The sequence below is a fragment of the Ictidomys tridecemlineatus genome, chromosome 6 (genome assembly GCF_052094955.1).
Source record: "Ictidomys tridecemlineatus isolate mIctTri1 chromosome 6, mIctTri1.hap1, whole genome shotgun sequence".
Taxonomy (NCBI): Eukaryota; Metazoa; Chordata; class Mammalia; order Rodentia; family Sciuridae; genus Ictidomys; species Ictidomys tridecemlineatus.
In genome coordinates this window covers 188,273,108-188,291,956 of record NC_135482.1, presented here as the reverse complement: position 1 = coordinate 188,291,956, position 18,849 = coordinate 188,273,108, and the positions used below count along the sequence as shown (strand labels likewise).

At 46.2% G+C, this 18,849-nt stretch overlaps 1 protein-coding gene and 1 long non-coding RNA gene across 2 annotated transcripts in view; both read left to right on the top strand.

Annotated features, from left to right (window-relative positions):
• The window catches only part of Slc15a1 (solute carrier family 15 member 1), a 48,244-nt gene extending 40,443 nt beyond the window's left edge, over positions 1-7,801 (top strand). Inside the window, exons 19-23 of the mRNA XM_040281669.2 lie at positions 3,624-3,731; positions 3,833-3,941; positions 4,686-4,829; positions 5,748-5,855; positions 6,760-7,801. Coding sequence (XP_040137603.2) covers positions 3,624-3,731; positions 3,833-3,941; positions 4,686-4,829; positions 5,748-5,855; positions 6,760-6,951 — 661 coding nt within the window. The 3' untranslated portion in view covers positions 6,952-7,801. The remainder of the gene's footprint in view (positions 1-3,623; positions 3,732-3,832; positions 3,942-4,685; positions 4,830-5,747; positions 5,856-6,759) is intronic.
• A 4,720-nt stretch (positions 7,802-12,521) lies between these two features.
• On the top strand, positions 12,522-15,375 carry LOC144378442 (uncharacterized). Its single transcript, XR_013440086.1, has 2 exons — positions 12,522-12,660; positions 13,763-15,375. It is a non-coding gene; the product is annotated as an uncharacterized LOC144378442 (long non-coding RNA).
• Positions 15,376-18,849: the final 3,474 nt, after the last annotated feature.

The following is an 18,849-nucleotide window of genomic DNA, read 5'->3' as shown; positions in this document are numbered from 1 at the left end:
GGGGGCTCAAGGTTTCAGAGGTCTCAATCCATAAATAGCAAGATCTTCTTCAGGGCTCAAGGGGAGATGTAAATCATGATAGAAGAGTGTGGTGCAGGGAAGTGGCTCACATGATGATCAGAAAGCAGAGAGAGACTCCACTTGCTAGATACAAAATATATCCCTCAAAGGCACAACCCCAGGGCCCACCTCCTCCAGCCATACCCTATCTGCCTTCAGTTAATCCGTCAGGGGATTAATACACTGACTAGGTTAAGGCTCTCACAACCAATCATTTCTCCTCTAAACCTACCTCATTGTCTCACACTTGAGCTTCTAGGGGACACTTAATATCTAAGCCATAACATTCCACCTCTCTCCCCGAAAAGCTCATGCTCATCTCACAACGCAAAATACATTTAGTCCATTTCCAAGAGTTCCCATAGTCTCAGTTGTACAGATTGCCCAAAAGTTCAAGTCCAAAATCTCCTTTGAGACCCAGGGAAAATTTGCATCATGAGATCCTATAAAAACCAAAAGTGATTTCCAGGTATCCAGTATCTAAAGGCACAGAGTAAATATTTCCATTCACAAAAATAAGGGCACAGAAAGAAGGAAAAGGATCAAAACAAGACTGAAATCCACATGAACAAACAACTCCAATAGCTCCACGTCCAGCATCTGGGGCACATGGCATTGTGAGGCTCTGTCCAAAGGGCTTGTGTCACTTTGCTCCTGTGGCCTTGTTGGTTGCAGCGGATCTCAGCTTGATTCCTTCAGCCTCGTCAGCAGACTTCCATGGCACTGGCATTTCTTAATCTCAGGCATCTCTACTGCAATTCTGCTTCCTCTTCACATCTCTATGTATTGCCCTCTCAAGGGGTGCCCGCAGGGACTCCGAACCTGCTGCACTTTGCCTGTCCTTTCAGATCTTCCTTTAAAATCTTGGTGGAAGTCTCCATGACCCCCTAACTCCAGCATCCTGCAATCCTGCAGAACCAGCACAAAATGGTTGCTGCCAAGGTCTACAGCCATCTTAACCAGTGGCCAAACCTCCAGGGACCACAGCTGCAGCAGCCTCTGAGTGCCTGGATGGGTGAACACATTGAAAAAGCTTCCTTGGCCCCCTCATGCAAAAAGAGTGTCCCACTGGTCTCATCTCGAGAGAATTGTTACTTGTACTTTCTTAAGTCTGAGATGGATGTGATCTTGCCAATTCCTGAGATGCCCTCAAGCCATCTTTCTTACTGTCTCTGGCAAAGTCTTTAGCATTTCTTTACTGACAGGAATTTCTTTTAAACTGTAACTTTCTTAGCCCCAGTTTTACTCCCACCTTTCAAGTCGAAGTTGGACTTGAAATCTTTCTGTTTTGCTTTCTGCTCCTGCACAATAAATTTGGCTAAAAACCACCAGCAATGTCCATGACACCACCTGAATGCTATACTCTCTAGAAATTTTTTCTACCAGTTAAGAATTCCATTGCTTTTTAAATCAGCCTCACAGGAAGTTTCAGGAAATAGGCAAAATTCAAGCAATTTATCAGCCAGAACATAACACAAATGTCCTCTAAACCAATTACCGATAGTAGCCTCCCTTTCCTCCAAACCCTCTTGATCCCTGTCTCTACTGTCCATGGTCCTATTGGCATTCTGGTCTTCTGAGCTTCCACCAGAATTGTCCATTAAGGTCCACTTACAGCTTTTCCAGCTTGCAGTGCTAAACATCTCAAAATTCCTCCCCCAAATTCTATAAAGCTCCAAAAGCTTCTAAACCACATGGTCAGGTAGTTATAGCAACAACCCCACCTCTCAGTACCAATTTCTGTTTTAGTTGGCTTTTTTGCTGCTGTGATTAAAAGACCTGACAAGAGCAATTTTAAAGGAGGAAAAGTTTACTTGGAGGCTCACAGCTTCAGAGGTCTCAGTCCATAGACCGCCAGCTCCATTCTTCAGGGCTCCAGGTGAAACTGCACATCATGGCAGAAAAATGTGGTCGAGGGAAGTGGCAGAAAGAGAGACTCCACTCACCAGATATAAAATATAAAGGCATGTCCCCCTTCCCCCTTCCTCCAGCCACATCCTCCCTGCCTTCCATCACCACTCAGTTAATCCCATAGGGGATCAATTCACTTAACTTATGACTCTCACAACTCAATCATTTCTCCTCTAAACTCCCTTGCATTGTCTTACACATGAGCTTTTGGAGACACCTAATATCTAAACCATACCAGTGTCCATAAACAATATGTTGTTGCTATATTTTTAAGCTTAATGTGATATAAAAGTTATATCCTGTGCATGTTATTCTATAATATTATAAAATATTGTATGAAATTATTTTAATATTTAGCCATATTGATGTATACATCTCTTATCCATTCACTTTTCCACTGTAGAGTATTCCACTGTATGGATATACCACAATTTATTTATTCACATTTACTTCACATTCTTACCTGTTTCTTTGTTTAAATGTAGGAAGTTTCTCTAGGCCGGTGATCTTTAAACTCTTGATCACTTTTAATAAAAATATTTTGAGTATGAGCCCACTACACATGAATATTATATCCTTTATAAATTACATATATAAACTACTGTATTGAATCAATATGTGTCACAAAGCTGATAAAACTTGGTTATGTATTTTAGGAATCAAAGTTTGAATTATTCTTTTTAGTACTTAGATGTACATCATTATTACTTTTTGTCCTCTAAATTGGATAATCTGCTATAAACCTTCACTCACCTATTTGTTGGGAAAAAAATGAGCTGATCTTGTTTGGGCTCATTCCTAGCACCCACCTCATTCCTAGGGTGGTACAAGAATTTGGGGATCTTCTGTAGCCTGGAACATCTAAGGAAGTGATCTCTAATCACCTGTCCTTGCTGTTCACCGCCTGTCTGGTCCGCATGAAGCTGAGGCAGGGGCACTCGCTGAGGCTGGAAGACTCCTGCAGGGTGCTAACTGTCTCTCCAGAGCCACGTGGGAAATGTTTACTGGGTTGTCCCACTTCTTCCTCTCCAAACCTTGTGACCCTTCCCTGTCACAGCCAGCCTCCTAGCAGTTGAAATTACAAGTCTCCTTCCCTGCCTCCAGAAGAAAACCTTTTGGAGGCTGTGTTCTAGGTACTGAGAAATTTCTGTTTGGGGTCCTTCACTTCTTTTCTTTTTTTAATTTTTTTTTTAGTGTTGATGGACCTTTATATTTTTTTTATTTATTCATTTATATGTGGTGCTGAGAATCGAACCCAGTGCCTCGTGCATGCTGGATAAGCACTCTACCACTGAATAATCACACCCCCCTTCACTTCTTTAACACTTCTGAAGCAAGGAGCATAAAGCTCAGTCCCTATTTGGTGCCTCCTCGGTATCCCCATTTGTCCATAGACTAGGTAATACTTACAAAGTAATTAGAACAGTACCCGACATGTATAAATACAGTGTTAAATCAATTCTCTCCGGGTTGTTGGGCAAGCAGGGGCAACCTAAAGTTGCTAAACTGTCTGTCTTTAGACTCCAGGGATTTTCTGAAAGCATCTTCAATTTCTTCAAAAAAGGGTCATAGATCAATATCAGGTGCGTGTCCTGTGAACTGTGGAAAATTGCTATCTGGTTCAGTTATGAGACCACGGTTTTCTGTTTCAGATTTGTAAATACTTTTAATGAAATGATCAGCATTACAATGGATGGAAGAGTTTTTGAAAACATCACCAGTCACAGTGCCAGCAAATATCAGTTTTTCCCTTCTGGCAAGTAAGTACTGCTAGACACTTGGCTCCTGGTACAAGAGTGTCAAGTATTTTTTGAGGCTTTAATACCAAGAACATTAACAATGTTATTCTTTCTTTTCATAGAAAAACCATCATAGTGAACTCAACAGAGATTTCACAAAACTGTACACAAGACCTTGAGTCTTCCAACCTTGAATTTGGTAGCGCTTACACATATGTGATCCAGAGGGAGGTTAGTGATTCATCGCATCGTCTTAGAAGTTCTACTCGCCTTGTGCAATCTGACTCTTCACAGTGAGGACGTCCATTTCATGAGAGGAATATTAGGATTTGTATTGTAAATGGGCTCACGGTTATTTCTCTAATTAACTATTGACCTAAGACAACCATTAGAAGAGAATCCTCAGACTGACTGACACTGATTACAAGTTCACATTGGCCAGTATCCATTGCTTACTTATAGACTTATTATTACTATTACGTTTTCCTGGGAATCAAACCCAAGTTCTCAAACATGCTAGGCAAGCTCTCTGCCACTGAGCTACATACCCAGCTCTTTTTATTTTTTTCATTTTGAGACAGTCTTGCTATATTGCCCAGGCTGGCCTTGAACTCACGATCCTCCTGCTTTAGCCTCTGGAGTAGCTGAATTACAGACAAGAGCCACCACACCCAGCTCCTTACAGACTATTTAACATGGACTTGAGAAATGTGCAGTTCAAAGGGATGGCTGTGTTTTAAACAAACCTGGTTTCCAATCTCCTGTCTTATTTAAAAGGAAAATGCTAGTGAACATATTTTCCATTTTCACACAAACATAACAGGCAATGCTTCACTTGCACATTTAAAACACGTACTTACTCATAAATTGCTTGACTGAACCCTAGAAGGTCGAGCCCAGTTTGCCTGTGAGAACTGTTATTCTAGAAGCTACCTGACTTCAGTTTCAGCTTCCTGCTTTTGCCTTCATGTTTAGGGTAATGGCTGCCCCAAACTGGAGGAGTTTGAAGACATCCCACCCAACACAGTTAACATGGCTCTGCAAATCCCGCAGTATTTTCTTCTCACCTGTGGCGAGGTGGTCTTCTCCATTACAGGATTGGAGTTCTCATATTCACAGGTTTCTTGTTCATTGTCTTTACCACCCCTCCCATCTCCACCCCTAGATTCATAAAATGCTGCAGGAACTTAATTTAAATCTGGAATAGCTGTATGTTTGCAGTTTTTAAAAATTCTAGAAAGCATTATGATGTTTTCCCCAGAACAAGATCTTTGGGGTTGACAGGATCACTGAGTAAGGACACCACGCTGTTAGCTTTTGAGCGTGTGTCCACTGTGTGTCTGAATTCCTGTGGTCACCCTAGAAGTTACGAGTTCATGACTGCTACCAGGACCATGGTGGCAGACTCTACAATTTGAAATAAGCTGATGCTACTAACTATTCATGAAAGTGTTCATTTACAGGTCTGTGTCCTCATCATATTTTAGGTTTATTTGAGATCTCTTTGTGGCTACCAGTGAAAACATCAAATAAGACCTAGCTTTAAGAAGTGTTAAATATTGCTTTTAAGCACAGCAGCCAAATGAGGCAAATTTTGTTGATATGCACATGACCTCACAGTCTAACAGAGGGGGTGACCATACATAGGTGATGAGACTTGAGATAGGTTTTGGTGATGTTGCCGAGAAGCCGCAAAGAGCATGCTTATATCCCAGAGAGCAGCCTCCATTTGGGGGGAGAGGTGCGAGGGTGGCTTGGTCTGGAAACTGTCCTGCAGGGGTTGAGTCAGTTCACCTGGAGCTCTGCTCCTTTCACCAAGAGGATCTCCGTGTGCGGGGAGGAGAGGGAAGCCCTGGGATTCTTTGTGCTCCTGCAGCGGGGAGGCTGGGTGCCTGGTTACCCGTCTCATGTTAAATGAAGCGAGCTGGCCTCCAAAGCGCACTTAGGGCAGTAGACCGCCCATGGAGCAAGTCAGTGAGCCGGGTTCTGCTCCGAGGCTGACATCCAGTTGAGACTCTCTTTCCTTTGTCTCCTCAGGCTCCTTCCAACATGAAGTCAGTGCTCCAAGCCGGATGGCTGTTGACGGTGGCTTTCGGCAACATCATTGTGCTTATTGTGGCAGGGGCAGGCCACTTCAGCGAGCAGGTATGAGACAGGAAAGGAAGAGGATGTACCTCTGCCTAATCTTTTAGTGGTCATCACCAAGACCCTTCCCAGCCACCTCTAAGTACATGGTCACTGGGTTGGTGGCTGGATAAAATGGCCAGACTGACCAGTTAGGGTTGCTATCAATGGCCTTCTGGCAAAGTGTGTACTGATTCTTATTTTCACCTGGTGCCACACTTTGGAAGTTGACAACCAAAATAACCAGGTTGAGTCAAACCACCTTAGTGGGGTTTACTTGGAAACTAACTTTCCAAGTCTCAGTTAATACTGCTCAGTAGCCCTAAACTAGACCTATTATCTAGAAATGTTTCTAATACCTGAAGTTAAAGCCATCTTTGAGTGGTTGATTTTTTTCAGCTAAAATAAAATGAGGGTTTTCGGGACACTGCAACACTGTCTTCAGGACTGGGGCATCACAGCTGTCTCTTCCCACTGTCCTCATCGTTTCAGATCAGCTTCCTTCGGGGTGGATGGGAGGGCTCGCAAGCACAGGGTGCACCCAGGAAGAACACACGGTGTCACCTTGGTAAAGCTCAGCACATCCTTTTCCCCATAAGGGTACTGCTTGCTGTTCTCTTGGTCCGCATCCTTCCAGCACCAGCCATGTATCTTAAGGCCTGAGTATTTTAGAAATTTTCTTTCATCTTTCCAAAATCCCTGTGTTTCTGCACCTCCATGCTGTTAGAAAAATGTTGTCTGTCACTTAGGCATTCAAGAAAAACTGGCCAATCTGAATCTGTATTGGTTTCTACCAACTTCCCATAACAACTTAATCCATAGCAACTTCTACGTAGACATAGCAAGAAAATGTTCACACCGTATGCCTGTGAATATGACTTGTTTTGTTTGGTTTTGTCTTGCTGCAACTCTGATTCCTTTGCAGTGGGCCGAGTACATTCTGTTTGCTGCGCTGCTTCTGGTCGTCTGTGTGATATTTGCCATCATGGCTAGATTCTACACCTACATCAATCCAGCAGAGGTCGAGGCTCAGTTTGATGAGGATGAAAAGAAAAAGGACGCAGAAAAGAATGACCTGTACCCCGCACTGGGGCCTGTCTCACAGACACAGATGTGAAGATCAGGAAACAAGCCAAGGATGGACCAAGCCCAGCCTGCGCCCAGCCTGCGCCCTGGCCTCTGTCCCCAGGGCAGGACACTCCTTTGGATAGCCCTTGGTGAGGAAGACTTCAGAATTGTGAACTGAACCAAGAAAGCTATTTTCTAAGCAGCCAGCAATGGACCTAAAACTCTAGAAGAAGTCTTTGTTTAAAGTCTTATTTAAAACACTTTTTTTTTTTAACTCGGAGAGCACACATTGCATTTATCTCTTCTCCTGACAAATGAATGTAGTTTGCACTAACAATTTTGAAAGAGTGACAGAGTTCCATTGGTTTTTTCCAACACTCTTACAAAAACAATGTTAACTGAGACCAATTTTTGGCTAATGCCAAAAGTGAATTCACAGGTTTCATAATGGTGTAGAGTTAGCACCAGCTGGTATTAACTGATAACTTTACCTTTTGGATTTTAGTTTAGTTTTTCCAGTCCCTACCTCATTTTAAATTGCGTATAACTCAAAAGACCACTCAAGTGAAGGCCAGTAATGATTTTTTAAGTTTTTATGGTATGAAATAGATTCGTGTCTTTAGGTAGGGCAACAGTTTAACAGGCTAATTGTAAAAGCAATGTATGTCCACTAAAATTTCACCAGAAGTTGATAAAAGCATTAACAAGAACCATGCCCACGTGGGATGAACCCCAGGGACATGAAACATCAAGGTTTATTTCTTCATTATCCTATTTTCCCCAGGGGGAAATTCTGTATCTTTTTATGTGCCTGTATGTATAGATTTCATAGTGATTTTCTGCTCGAAGTAAAAATTCTTCCAAAAAATTGTTAACATTAAAATCTAATTCATACTACAGATGCTGGTCATTTAATCATCCCGGATATCAGACTAAGAACGATTTCACTTTGGCAATCCTATACAAACAAGGGATAGCCCCTGAACAAACTTGAACACACCCCTGAAGACTGAAAAGGGTTCTTGGATTAGGAGGAGCAGTCTATGTTTGACCTCAAGATGCTTCATACACAGGCTCATTGGGCACCATGGAGGCTGCACAGAAGGGGAGGCTCAAAGGCCAGAGTGAGAGATGCAGATGTGATTAGCAAACCTTGCTCAGCGCTTTTCCAGCCTTGGGATCAAGTCCCATTCCTTAACAAGAGCCCACAAGGCGCCTTTTCCTCTGACCACATTTCACTCTCTCTGTGTACTCGGATCCAGCCAACATTGAGCTTCTTTTCTTCCTGGACACATCAAGTTCTCCTTTTCAGTCAAAGGCAAAGAAAAAAAATCAGATTCTGAGGCACACTCTCTACCACCACCTCCACCCCCTCCTCCTGGTTAAGCCCTTTCCATTTTCAGGCCTCTTCCTGCCACCCCTCCCTGTCGGATCAGGTTGGGTTTCTGCTCTGAACTCCCATGATGCACCTTAGGAGTCTTGGACCTCCATGTAGAGTGACTGCTGAGCTTTCCCTAGACTGAAAGTCCTGTATGCACCTGTTCACCCATCTTCAGAACATGACATTCTTCTATTTATTAAGTAAATGTTTTAAAATCTTACACTGTGAGAATGAGATGAAAGAGGCAGAGACCTAACGAATTTATTGGAATTTAATCAGAGTCTGATTTGAATGAGCCTAACCACAAACTCGGTGGAGAAGATAGATGTAAGGGACCACTAATTCTGCCCCTGGATGATCTTACACACTGTACCTTTCATGGGGGAAACCAAAAGTTGCAGTGAGGAGCACTCAACTTCTATGGTCCTACCCTTGACAGTAACTGAAAGAGAGCTGACCCTAAATCCTTGGGAGGGTCTAATCCCAGCTTGTTTTGTAGCTGCTGTGTAACGTTGGGCGACTCTTGATCTTTAGATCTCATTTCTTCTATGAATTAAGAAAACACCACGTAATCGGAGGCCTTAGACATGTTTGAAAGTGTCTGGCTACAATGGGCTTCAAATATTTGAATGAACCAAATCTGACACTGACAACTTTGCATGCTTTGTGTATGAATTTAAAAAAAAAATGACACCTAAAGGATTTTCTTTGGCCTTGGGAGGGCACAAGGAGGGCACAGAGAAAAGCTCTACACTTTGCCCTTTAGGGTTGACTTTTCATAAACATCCTGTCCTGGCTCTTGTTTGACCATTTTTTCAAGCATAATCAAGACTGAGAGATGCCAACATGGGTGCTCTATTTGCAAGATCTTGGACAATTGCAGTTGTCACAGGTAATGGTGTTGGGGGGAACTCATCCATATCCTCTGCTCTTCTGCTCCCTTCTGCAGTTGATCTGCGTGTGTGTGTGCGTGCGTGCGTGCGCGCGCGCGCTTTATGTCTTTTTTAAGTCCCGTCATGGTCACTGTAGAAGCGAGCACACTGATTTGAACATGGACTAAGTACAGTTCTGCATCCGGTGGGGAGGAAGCCTCTAGGACAGATCTCCTAGTTCACATCCAAATCCAGAATAATTTCGAAAGTGTTTACAATATGCCTATAAATACTTTTCATATCAGCTTATTCTGCTGTTGTTCTTTTTAGATAGAATGACAGTAGAGCGTATTTTGACATATGAGAAACTCATGGAGTGTAAGGAATTTTAATTGGGATCCCATTCTTGCAGTGGTACATGATGTGGAGTTTCACTGGTCGTGTACTCATATAAGAACTCAGGAAAGTTATGTCTGATTCATCCCACTGTCTTTCCCATTCCCATCCCTCCTCCTCACCCTTCATTCCCCTTTGTCTAATCCATGAACTTCTGTTCTGGCTCCCCTCCCATTGTGAGTCAGCATCTGCATATCGGAGAGAACATTCAGCCTTTAGTTTTGGAGATTGGCTAATTTCACTTAGCATGATAGTCTCCAGTTCCATCCATTTTCTGGCAAATGCCATATTTTTTTTCATTCTTCTTTATGGGCTGAGTAATAATCCATTTTGTATATATACACCACAATTTCTTTAACTGGAAATTTTGTTGTATTCTCATTTTTCTTAATGATAAACAATAGTGAATACCGTGTATTGAACCCTAAACATAGGCAGAAAGTGTGCTCACAGTCTTCTGAATTAAGTGTAGAGCATGCAATCCTGCAATAGTAGGGTACTATTATCCCCATTCCTTAGAAGAGAGATAGGCACAGAGAAATGGAGTCACCTGCCCAAGGCTGTCCCTATCATCTGGCTCCAGAGCCCAGGTGTCAGCCATACACCGCTGCCTCTCTCTGTCCGTGTTTGGTCTAGAGTACAGATCAACTCAGTCCTAGAACAATAGTAAGGACACTTTATGAGGCCCACTTTAGAGGGATGGGAACTGAAGAACAATCGCTCTACGCAGGCTGCCAAGGCAATGGCCCAGAAACTGCTGAGCCAGGGTTGGACCCAAGGCTACATGTCTCCTTTCCCATAACAGAAAGCAAACCTGTGATGGCTGTGGCCACAGAGAGGGGAAAAGGGAAAGGCAAGGTGGGCACCAGAGGCCTCCCAGGCGACTGTCCACTGAGACCCATCCTGGACACCAGGCTACCCAGAGGATTAGAGGCCTGTGTGAAGGGAGGCAAGGCTGCGCAGCTGGGCTCAAAGGACAGACCAGGAAACCTCAACCTCCTTTGCCCTCCTGGAGGGAGCCAGGGGCTACCTCCTGTGACCTGAGTGCTGAGTGCCACCAAGGAGGCCCCAGCAGTAGCTCCCCCAGAGAGGCCACGGTGACAGCTCTGCGCCTCCACGCAGAGGGGCAGGGGCTGGCAGGCAGGGCTGGGCGAGACCACAGGAGGCGCCTCTTTCATTTATTTAATCTTAAAATCTGGCAAAATATACAGAAGAGAAAAGTGGTCATTTGTACGTGTGCGGCTCAGCAGCATTAAGTACATTCAGTTGGTGGACAGCCATCTCCACTTCCATCTCCAGGACTCTTCATCTTGCAGAACTGAAGTTCTGCCCCATCTAATAGTCCCCATCCATCTTCCTCCTAGAGGCCAGCAGAGTAGGAAAGACAAAATGGCAATTCTCTTGCCACCTGCCCTGTCCTGTGATGTCAGTGTGCGGGCTCTCTGGAGAGTGTCTTCTGTGGGGCTTTCATCTCAAACCCTGATCAAAGGCAGCGATGGGGGACAAGACCAGGGCCTAGGGGCTCCCGGGCCCATCAGCAAGGCCACGGCCACCACCAGCCTCTGCAGCAGGACAAGGGGCTTTCATCCGGTCTCCCAGCACCCTGCTCCCCTCCAGCAGTACAGAACCACTTGGGTTTTTATTTGCTGTCACATGTGGCTTGTTCTAATGAGACTCCTTCTCTCTCTGGCTGTGTTGAAAGACTCAAAAGGAACAGGAACTGAATCTGGTAGGTTGCTATTTTGGTGCACTGGGACAAAGAGCCAACACTTCCCGGGGCTGAATGTTCTGGAGGCCGGGGGGTGAGGCGAGGGGTGGTGGTGGCTGTCTGCTTAGTGAGAATCAGAGGACTGATCTAAATAGGGCACAGCCCCCTGTTTGGGAACTGTGTGTCCTTGGGGATGAGTCAAGTCCCCTGAACAGTTTCTGTCTCATAGAAATTGTTTTTTTAGGTTCCTCCTCAAAGATTCCAGTCTCCCTCCCCACAGGAGAGAAGGAATGAGGCACATGTTAAGGCGAGATTGCAATAAATCACCAAGTTGATCTTAAAGGACGTTAACAGAGACGGAATCTCATTCACCAGTTGGCATTCCGGATCCACCAGCTGGGGGGCCAAGGGGTAGGCTGCAAGTCTATACCCTTTGACCCCCTCCTGGTCTTGAGTATACCTTTTGTAGTCCCAAACCATATTAAGGCATAAGTGGCTGTTGCTATAAACGAATGTCATGAGATCTAAAGTCATAAGTGAAAAAGGGAGTGGACCACAATGTCCCTAGCTGAGTACAAGTTAAAGGATGGTTACTAACATCTAGACCATCAGTCTCTGACAGGGTACATTGCCCAAGAAAAACAGGAACCAAAGAGAGAACACTTTTACATTGTAAAAGAATTGCCATTTCGTGTTGCCAAACATGCTATTGATGGATGCAGAGGCTGGGCTTTCCACAGGAGAAGCATTTCTTACATGATGTGGAGTCTCAGGGCAAAATGGAGTCTGTCGGGTCATTGCCCACACAGCCTGGCCCCTAACACACAGGCCATGGGTGCCAAGCCCCAGCTGCGCAGTGGCCAAGTGGAACCAAGAGCCTCGTCTCCAGTTTATGCATCGGCTCCTCAGCCTCTAGCAGCCCCTGCATTCAGCTGGGACTTTAGTCTTCAATAAGATGAACCTTCAGTAAGACTGACCTTCAGGAAGATCGACCTTCAGTGAAACTGGCCTTTAGAGAGACCGACCTTCAGGAAGATTGACCTTTAGACTGACCTTCAGTGAGACTGACCTTTAGAGAGACTGACCTTCAGAAACCAACTTTCAGTAAGATGGATTTGAGAAATGACCTTTATGTAAGACCAAACTCCAGTAAGCCATGAGTGTTTCCTGGGTCCTTGGCTCACTTGGCAAACCTGGAGCGCATTCATAATAGGTCCCACTCAGCTTCTAAAAGTCACAACCCATGTTTGTCCAATAATTATTCTCTAAGGGCCTGTAGCACGCAGAGAGAGAATGAAGGGGGGGGGAGGGAGAGAGAGAGAGAGAGAGAGAGAGAGAGAGTCTTTCCTGAAGAGCTCACAGGAAAGTTGAAATGAGAAGCAAAAGAAACCACTAGCAAAGGTAAGCAAGGTACAGAATCGGTGGCCCCAAAGCCAAGCAGTAGCCCACATGGGACACGGAGGAGGTGTGGGCTTTCTGTGGGAGGCCCTGGAGGTACCCTAAGCAAATGGAGCACTCAGAGAGGAGCAAGTGACTGGGGCCAAACTGCCACAGGTGGGAGGAGCCAGAGGCAGTAACAGTGCTGGGGGCAGCGGGCTCCTGGAGCCCGGCAACCCCGCCTCCCGGGCTGCGTCAGCAGCTAGAAAGCTGGACCAGGGGAGAACCCACAGTGCCCCCTGCCAGGGCTGGCCTGAGACATCTATGGCACTCAGCGCTGAGCCTGCTGGAGCTCGAATCTGTGCTATTTTAAAACACTTGCTTAGGATCACCTACCTGGGCCAGGTGCCACCCAGGGCACTTGAGATATATCAGAGAGAAAAAGATCCGAAACCTAGCAGCCGCAGAGGGACCATAAACAACAAATTTGATCCATAAAGAAATGATGGAAACGGTGCAGCCTGGGAGAAAGCACTGGGGGCTATGGACTTTAAAAATCCAGCAGGATAGGTGGCTGGAGGTGACCACTTCAAGGAGGTGAGGGAAGCCATCTCTGCTTGAGATGAGGACAGAGAGTGTAAGACATGGGGGACATCGTGCAAAGGCCCACTGGGGAGCATGTTTGGGGTCTTGGAGAAGCTGCAGGAGGCCAGCTCACAGGGCCAGGAGCAAGGAAGCATCCAGTGGCTGCTGAGGGTGGAACCAGAAGGGTGTGTGTGCACACACATGCTGAGCTTCATGGGCAGTGGGAAGGACATTGGCTTCTAAGAAGTCCCCAAGGGTTTGGGGCAGAGAAGTTCCACAAACTGATGCTGTGGCAGGATCCCTCCAGCTGCTGTCCCCCCCCAAAATGGAAAGAGGCCAAGCATAGAAGCAGGCTCCCAGGTGACCTTCAAGAGGGGGCTCAGCCCAGGGAGGGCCGTGAGGTAATGAGGAGTGGCAGGGTGCTGGAGGTGACAGAGCCCATGTCCTCTGGTGGACTGCGCACTGGAGATAAGAGGCAGACTGTCTGTGGCCAGCACGGCCTGTCCCAAGGGTGTCTTATCTCATTTTATATTCGCTGCAGCCTGCGGGGAAGCGCCACCGGCATCCCAAGATCCAGAGCGAACCAGAACATCTGTGGTGACACCTGCCTGGAGCCCAGCACCCCGCAAGGGACAGACACAGACCCAAGCCCGGCTCGGTTTTCCCGGATCCCGGGAGGGCCCACACCTGGACTTGAGAGAAACCGAGAGTCTGTGTTTGTTCCCAACAGAGAAGTGACCAGCCCAGTCCGCAGTCAGACAGAGGAGCTGTGGCCCAAGAAAGAAGTGCGAGCTCGCCGCCTCCTGGGGCCCTGGCTGGGGAGGGACTTCGTCTGGAGCACCTTCTCTGCCCATCTTCAGAAAGGACAGAGACAGTCCCCTTCACAGCTCCACAGTCACGGGACAGAGAAGACCCCGAGAGACAGGCCTGCAGGAGGAGCCAGGCCCACAGTGCCCTGCTTGTCACTTCCAGGTCCCAGCGCAGGCTGAGGAACTGAGGCTTCCATCCAGGTCCCCGTTGTGCTTCTTGGGAGTTTGTGTGACAATGGGCACGTCGTTAACACCCCGAGCCTGTTCTCTCATCAGAAATAGGGCAATATGGTAACGTCAGCCTCAGAGAGCCATCACCAAAATGTAAGGTACGGGGACCAACCTCCTCGTTTGTCCAGGACTGAGGGTATTCCCAGGCAGCCCTGGGCAAACTGGGGTGAGTTGGTGGCTTTAATTTAGTGAGAGTACATATAAAGGGTTTGTGCTTGGCACACAGTAATGCTCTGTACATCCTAGTAGTTCAAACATTTAGTAAATGTGTTTTACACACTGAGGGTACCAAAGAGTTAAAGTCCTGCCTTCATGGGTTTAAAGACACTGATTGAGCACCCAGACCAAGTCCTCAGGGTCCTGTGATTGGGTGACTGGTAGGGGCTGTGTCTAAACAGGACAATGGTCCGATAGGGAGGGAGCCCTCAAACTTATTTCAGCTGTCCCCCAGCAGAAGTCACCAAACAGAGCAGCCACCTGGGTGTCTTCCTGTTCCTAAAATGTAGGAGCCTGAGAAGCTGGGTAGCCCCAGGGTCTATCAGATGACCACAGGTGTTTTGCCAAATGTCCCAGCTGCCCTGAACTTCTGACTGAAGCCACGGCAAATGTTTGTCTCGAAGTTCCCCACTTTTGCCACAAGATGGCAGAAGAGCACATTTGTTGAGAAATGTGACACAAAGCTTTCGTAAATGTCAGAAATATCATATTTGGGAATTTTTGTGCATACACAAAAATATGCATACATCAGAAGGCCTCATCAGATACTGATTATTTATATTTCTATAAGTTCCTTTGTAAGAACTGACCATAGTGGACTTGGCCTGCCTGGACTCAGGCAAAGATTCCAGGTGGTGACTCCAGGCTCAGGAGGCAGTCACCAGCCTCTACAGAGTTGGTAGGATTCAGGGAAGAGATTCACAATTACAGAGCACTTCCCAAGGGTTCGAGTCTACATTGTTTTACTTATATCCTCATCTGTTCATTTCTTTGTTCAACAAACATTAATCAAGCATTGCTATTTTGCAGATACTGTTGTAGGCCAAGCTAAAAAATATAGAATATAAGGCCAGGTGTTGATAAAAGCTATAAAGCAAAAATAAACAAAGTAACGGAACAGAGAGTAATGAAGGCTGCTATTTTAGTCAAATATTATAAGTGCTCCACTTTGATATCCTGAAGAGGTTTCTTCTACCACCTCTTCAAGGACTCCAATCTGGAGGCCGGTTAAACAGCAGAATTTCAGAGAAATTCTTTTTATACTCTCCTTGGATTTCCTTCGCCTCTCTACTTTATCACCTCCTGTGTTCTGTATCCCGTATCATCTTTCTTGATTATATGAAAATCATTTCCCTCTAGACACTTGTAAGATCATTCCTTGGATTCTAGTACAAGTTTAGTATCCCTGACTCGAAATGCTTGGGACCAGAAGGGTTTCAGATTCTGTGGGGTTTGAGGAATATTTGCATGTACATATTGAGGTACCTTGGGGATGGGACACAAGTCTAAATCTGTAATTCACTTAGGTTTCATAGATGACTTGTGCCCTGAAGGTAATTTTATATAGCACTTTTAGTGCACCTGTGTTTAGACTGCAGCCTGTTCTGAGAGGTCAGGCGTGGAATGTTCTACTTGTGGCATAATTTCCTACTTATGTCAGGGCTCAAAATGTTTCAGATTTTGAAGCATTTCAGATTTGGGGTTTTGGGATTAGTGATGTCCAACCTGTGATTAGGAATTTCATGATGATGTGTCTGGTGTGGGTTCATTTTTGCCCATTTCTCTGGGTGCTCAGGGGGCCTTCCAAATGGAGAGCTCATGTCCTCTGATTGTTGGACACTTTCATGAATATTTTATTTTTAATTTTCTCCTTTCCATTGCCTCTGCTCTCTCTAGAACTCTTAGATGTTAATCCTCTTTGACCTGCTTTCACATTTTCTTATTCTGTGTCTCCACCCTCCTCCTCCCTCTTCCTCTGTTCAATTTTCTTTTGAGATGACTGCAACTGTGTTTCAGACTTTCTTGTGTATTTGTTATTTCTACCATCCTGCCTTAATCTAAATTGCTTTTTTCATTATCTGAATTGTTCTGTATTATAATACCCAGCTTGTGGTTCATGATGACAGTATCTTTTCTTCTTCTTCTTTTTTTTTAAAGAAAGAGAGAGAGAGAGAGAATTTTAATATTTATGTATTTATTTTAGTTCTCAGCGGACACAACATCTTTGTTGGTATGTGGTGCTGAGGATCGAACCCAGGCCGCATGCATGCCAGGCGAGCACGCCACCACTTGAGCCACATCCCCAGCCCGACAGTATCTTTTCTTAAAACTTTTAGACTCTTGATACGGTTAATTTTAAATTGTCTTCCCTTGTGTAGTCTGTTTCTTTCAAGTTTGCTTTTTCTTTCTTTTCTGATTTGTTGGCTTCTTAGTAGGTAGGTTTTTCAGATAGCAGATTTTACCACAACTTATGATCCTTGGCTGTCAGCTCCTGTTTAAGAGTAGAGATCAGAGGGCAGATGGCAGCCTTGAGCCCTTGGCCATGGTCTCCACTGTGGGGAACCTGGATGAGCCACTTCCGCTGCGGGGAACCTGAGTGCTGCAGAAAACTAAACAGCAGCAGCATTATTGGACTCCTATCCCTTTAGCCAATGGGGCACCTGAGCTCCGGGCACCAGCCTCATGGAGAATCTGGTGGGATTTGAGGCATGGCCTCCCAGGCCCCAACCAGCCTCTCTCCCGAGTGTAAGAGGCAGAGGAAGACAGTTCTTAGCATGGCTCCTTAAAGAGTGGTTCCAAGTGGGGAAGCCAACAGCTCGTTAACATCAGCTGGTCAGCGGCGATAAGCTACCTGAAGAACACATTTCTCCACAGGAACACTCATAACTGTCCTTGTTATCAGAGTTGGGGAGACATCAAGCCTTATCCAGGGTAACTTCTGTGGTCCCCTGGTGCCTCCTTATCACTGCCTGCCCCTCTGCTCACCCCAGTTCTGTGCTCCTGGGGAACCAGACACTACTCTCTTCTGAAGAATCCTGCTGAAATAGACAAGTGGGAGTGGCCGGGACCCCGATAGTGCTCCTGTTCACTTCTTCCCTACCTTGGAGGTGAAGCACCCTGGGTCTTGCTGGTCATCTAGGAGGTTGCAGCCAACACCTGGTTCCCTGCCAGCGCCTGGCTGTACACTTCACATGGCCTTTCCGGCCCCCGATCAGCATCGAGGAGCCCTTTGCTCTGTGCCTTTGGTTGGCAGGGTCTTTTCAAGATCTGCTTTCTGCTGGGGCCTCAGCTGCTTTCCTCAGGCTTCTGTGACAAATAGACACAAATTGGGTGGCCTGAAGCAGCAGAAGTGTGTTCCCTAAAGTCCTGAGGCTGGAGGTCAAGATTCAGGTGCCTGCAGGGCTGTGCTGAGGGGCCCGGGAGAACATTCCGGCCGTCACTCCTGGAAGCTTCTGTGTGGCCAGCAGTCCTTGACCCGTGGACACATCACTGTGCTTTCTGCCTCCGACGTCGAGTGGCCCTCCTTCCCCGTGTGCACAGCTGCCTCTGTGTCTCTCCTCTTTCTATAAGGACGGCAGCCCTGACGTGACCCCGTCTTAACTTGATTACACCTGTAAAGACCCTACTTCAGTCACATCCACAGAACCAGGGGTTAGGACTTCAACGGGGGTTTTGGGGGGTTGGGGTGGCAGTTCGATTCTACCCACCTCAGGGCCTGACGGATATAGTGCCTGCTCTCCCTCCAGGCCCTCCTGCCCCGCACCATCATCAGGCTATCTCCTTCCTCATTTCACAATTACTCCACACAGTGTCCCCCTGAAGACTCTTTCGGTCCTGGTCCCATTGCCACCTCTCCAGCTCGGTCCCTGACTGTCGAGTCCCAGACCCGAGCCAGCTATATGTGGCCGTCTGCTCACAGCTTTGTTAGTTCAGACACCAGCGGGTACGTGACATAGGCTCACCCAAACAGAGTGAAGGGAATCTCAGGGGCCTGATTAGGGAAGCAGTGCTGCTGGCATGAGCTTCCCTAACCATGAAGGGGATTGGTCTCCCAAAGAGACAAGAATCATGTGGATGAAGAAGGACACAAAGAGAATGAGGGGCGGAAGAACTGGGTCACAGATGCCACTGCGGAACCGCCGGGCCAACCCGCTTTGAAGGCCGTTTTCCTTTGGACTCTCAGTGATGTCAACCCCCAGAATGTCCCCATTGCCTCGGTCGGCTTAGGCTGGGGCTTCTGTGGCAGGGAGCACCAACAGAAGAGGGCTTTTTCCGGTCTGTAAATGATTGAGCCGATGGAAATAGCCTGGTCCTTTCTCTTGCCTCTGGACCAGGTCACTGTGCACAGCAACTTCTGAACAGCTCAGGATTCCTCTTGCATTTCAGATTTAGGATTAAAAAATATTATCATGGAAATCATGCAGACACTGTTATGACTTAAAATGCAGGGCTTTTAAATCCAAATGAAATATCGAGAATTGAAAAATATACCTTAGAAGAAAGCAAATAGCCAGATTCCAGCGTAAGTCTGAAAAGTGCAGTGCCGCCGTCCATCAATTTTAATCTATGAACCAAACATTTCCAAGGACAG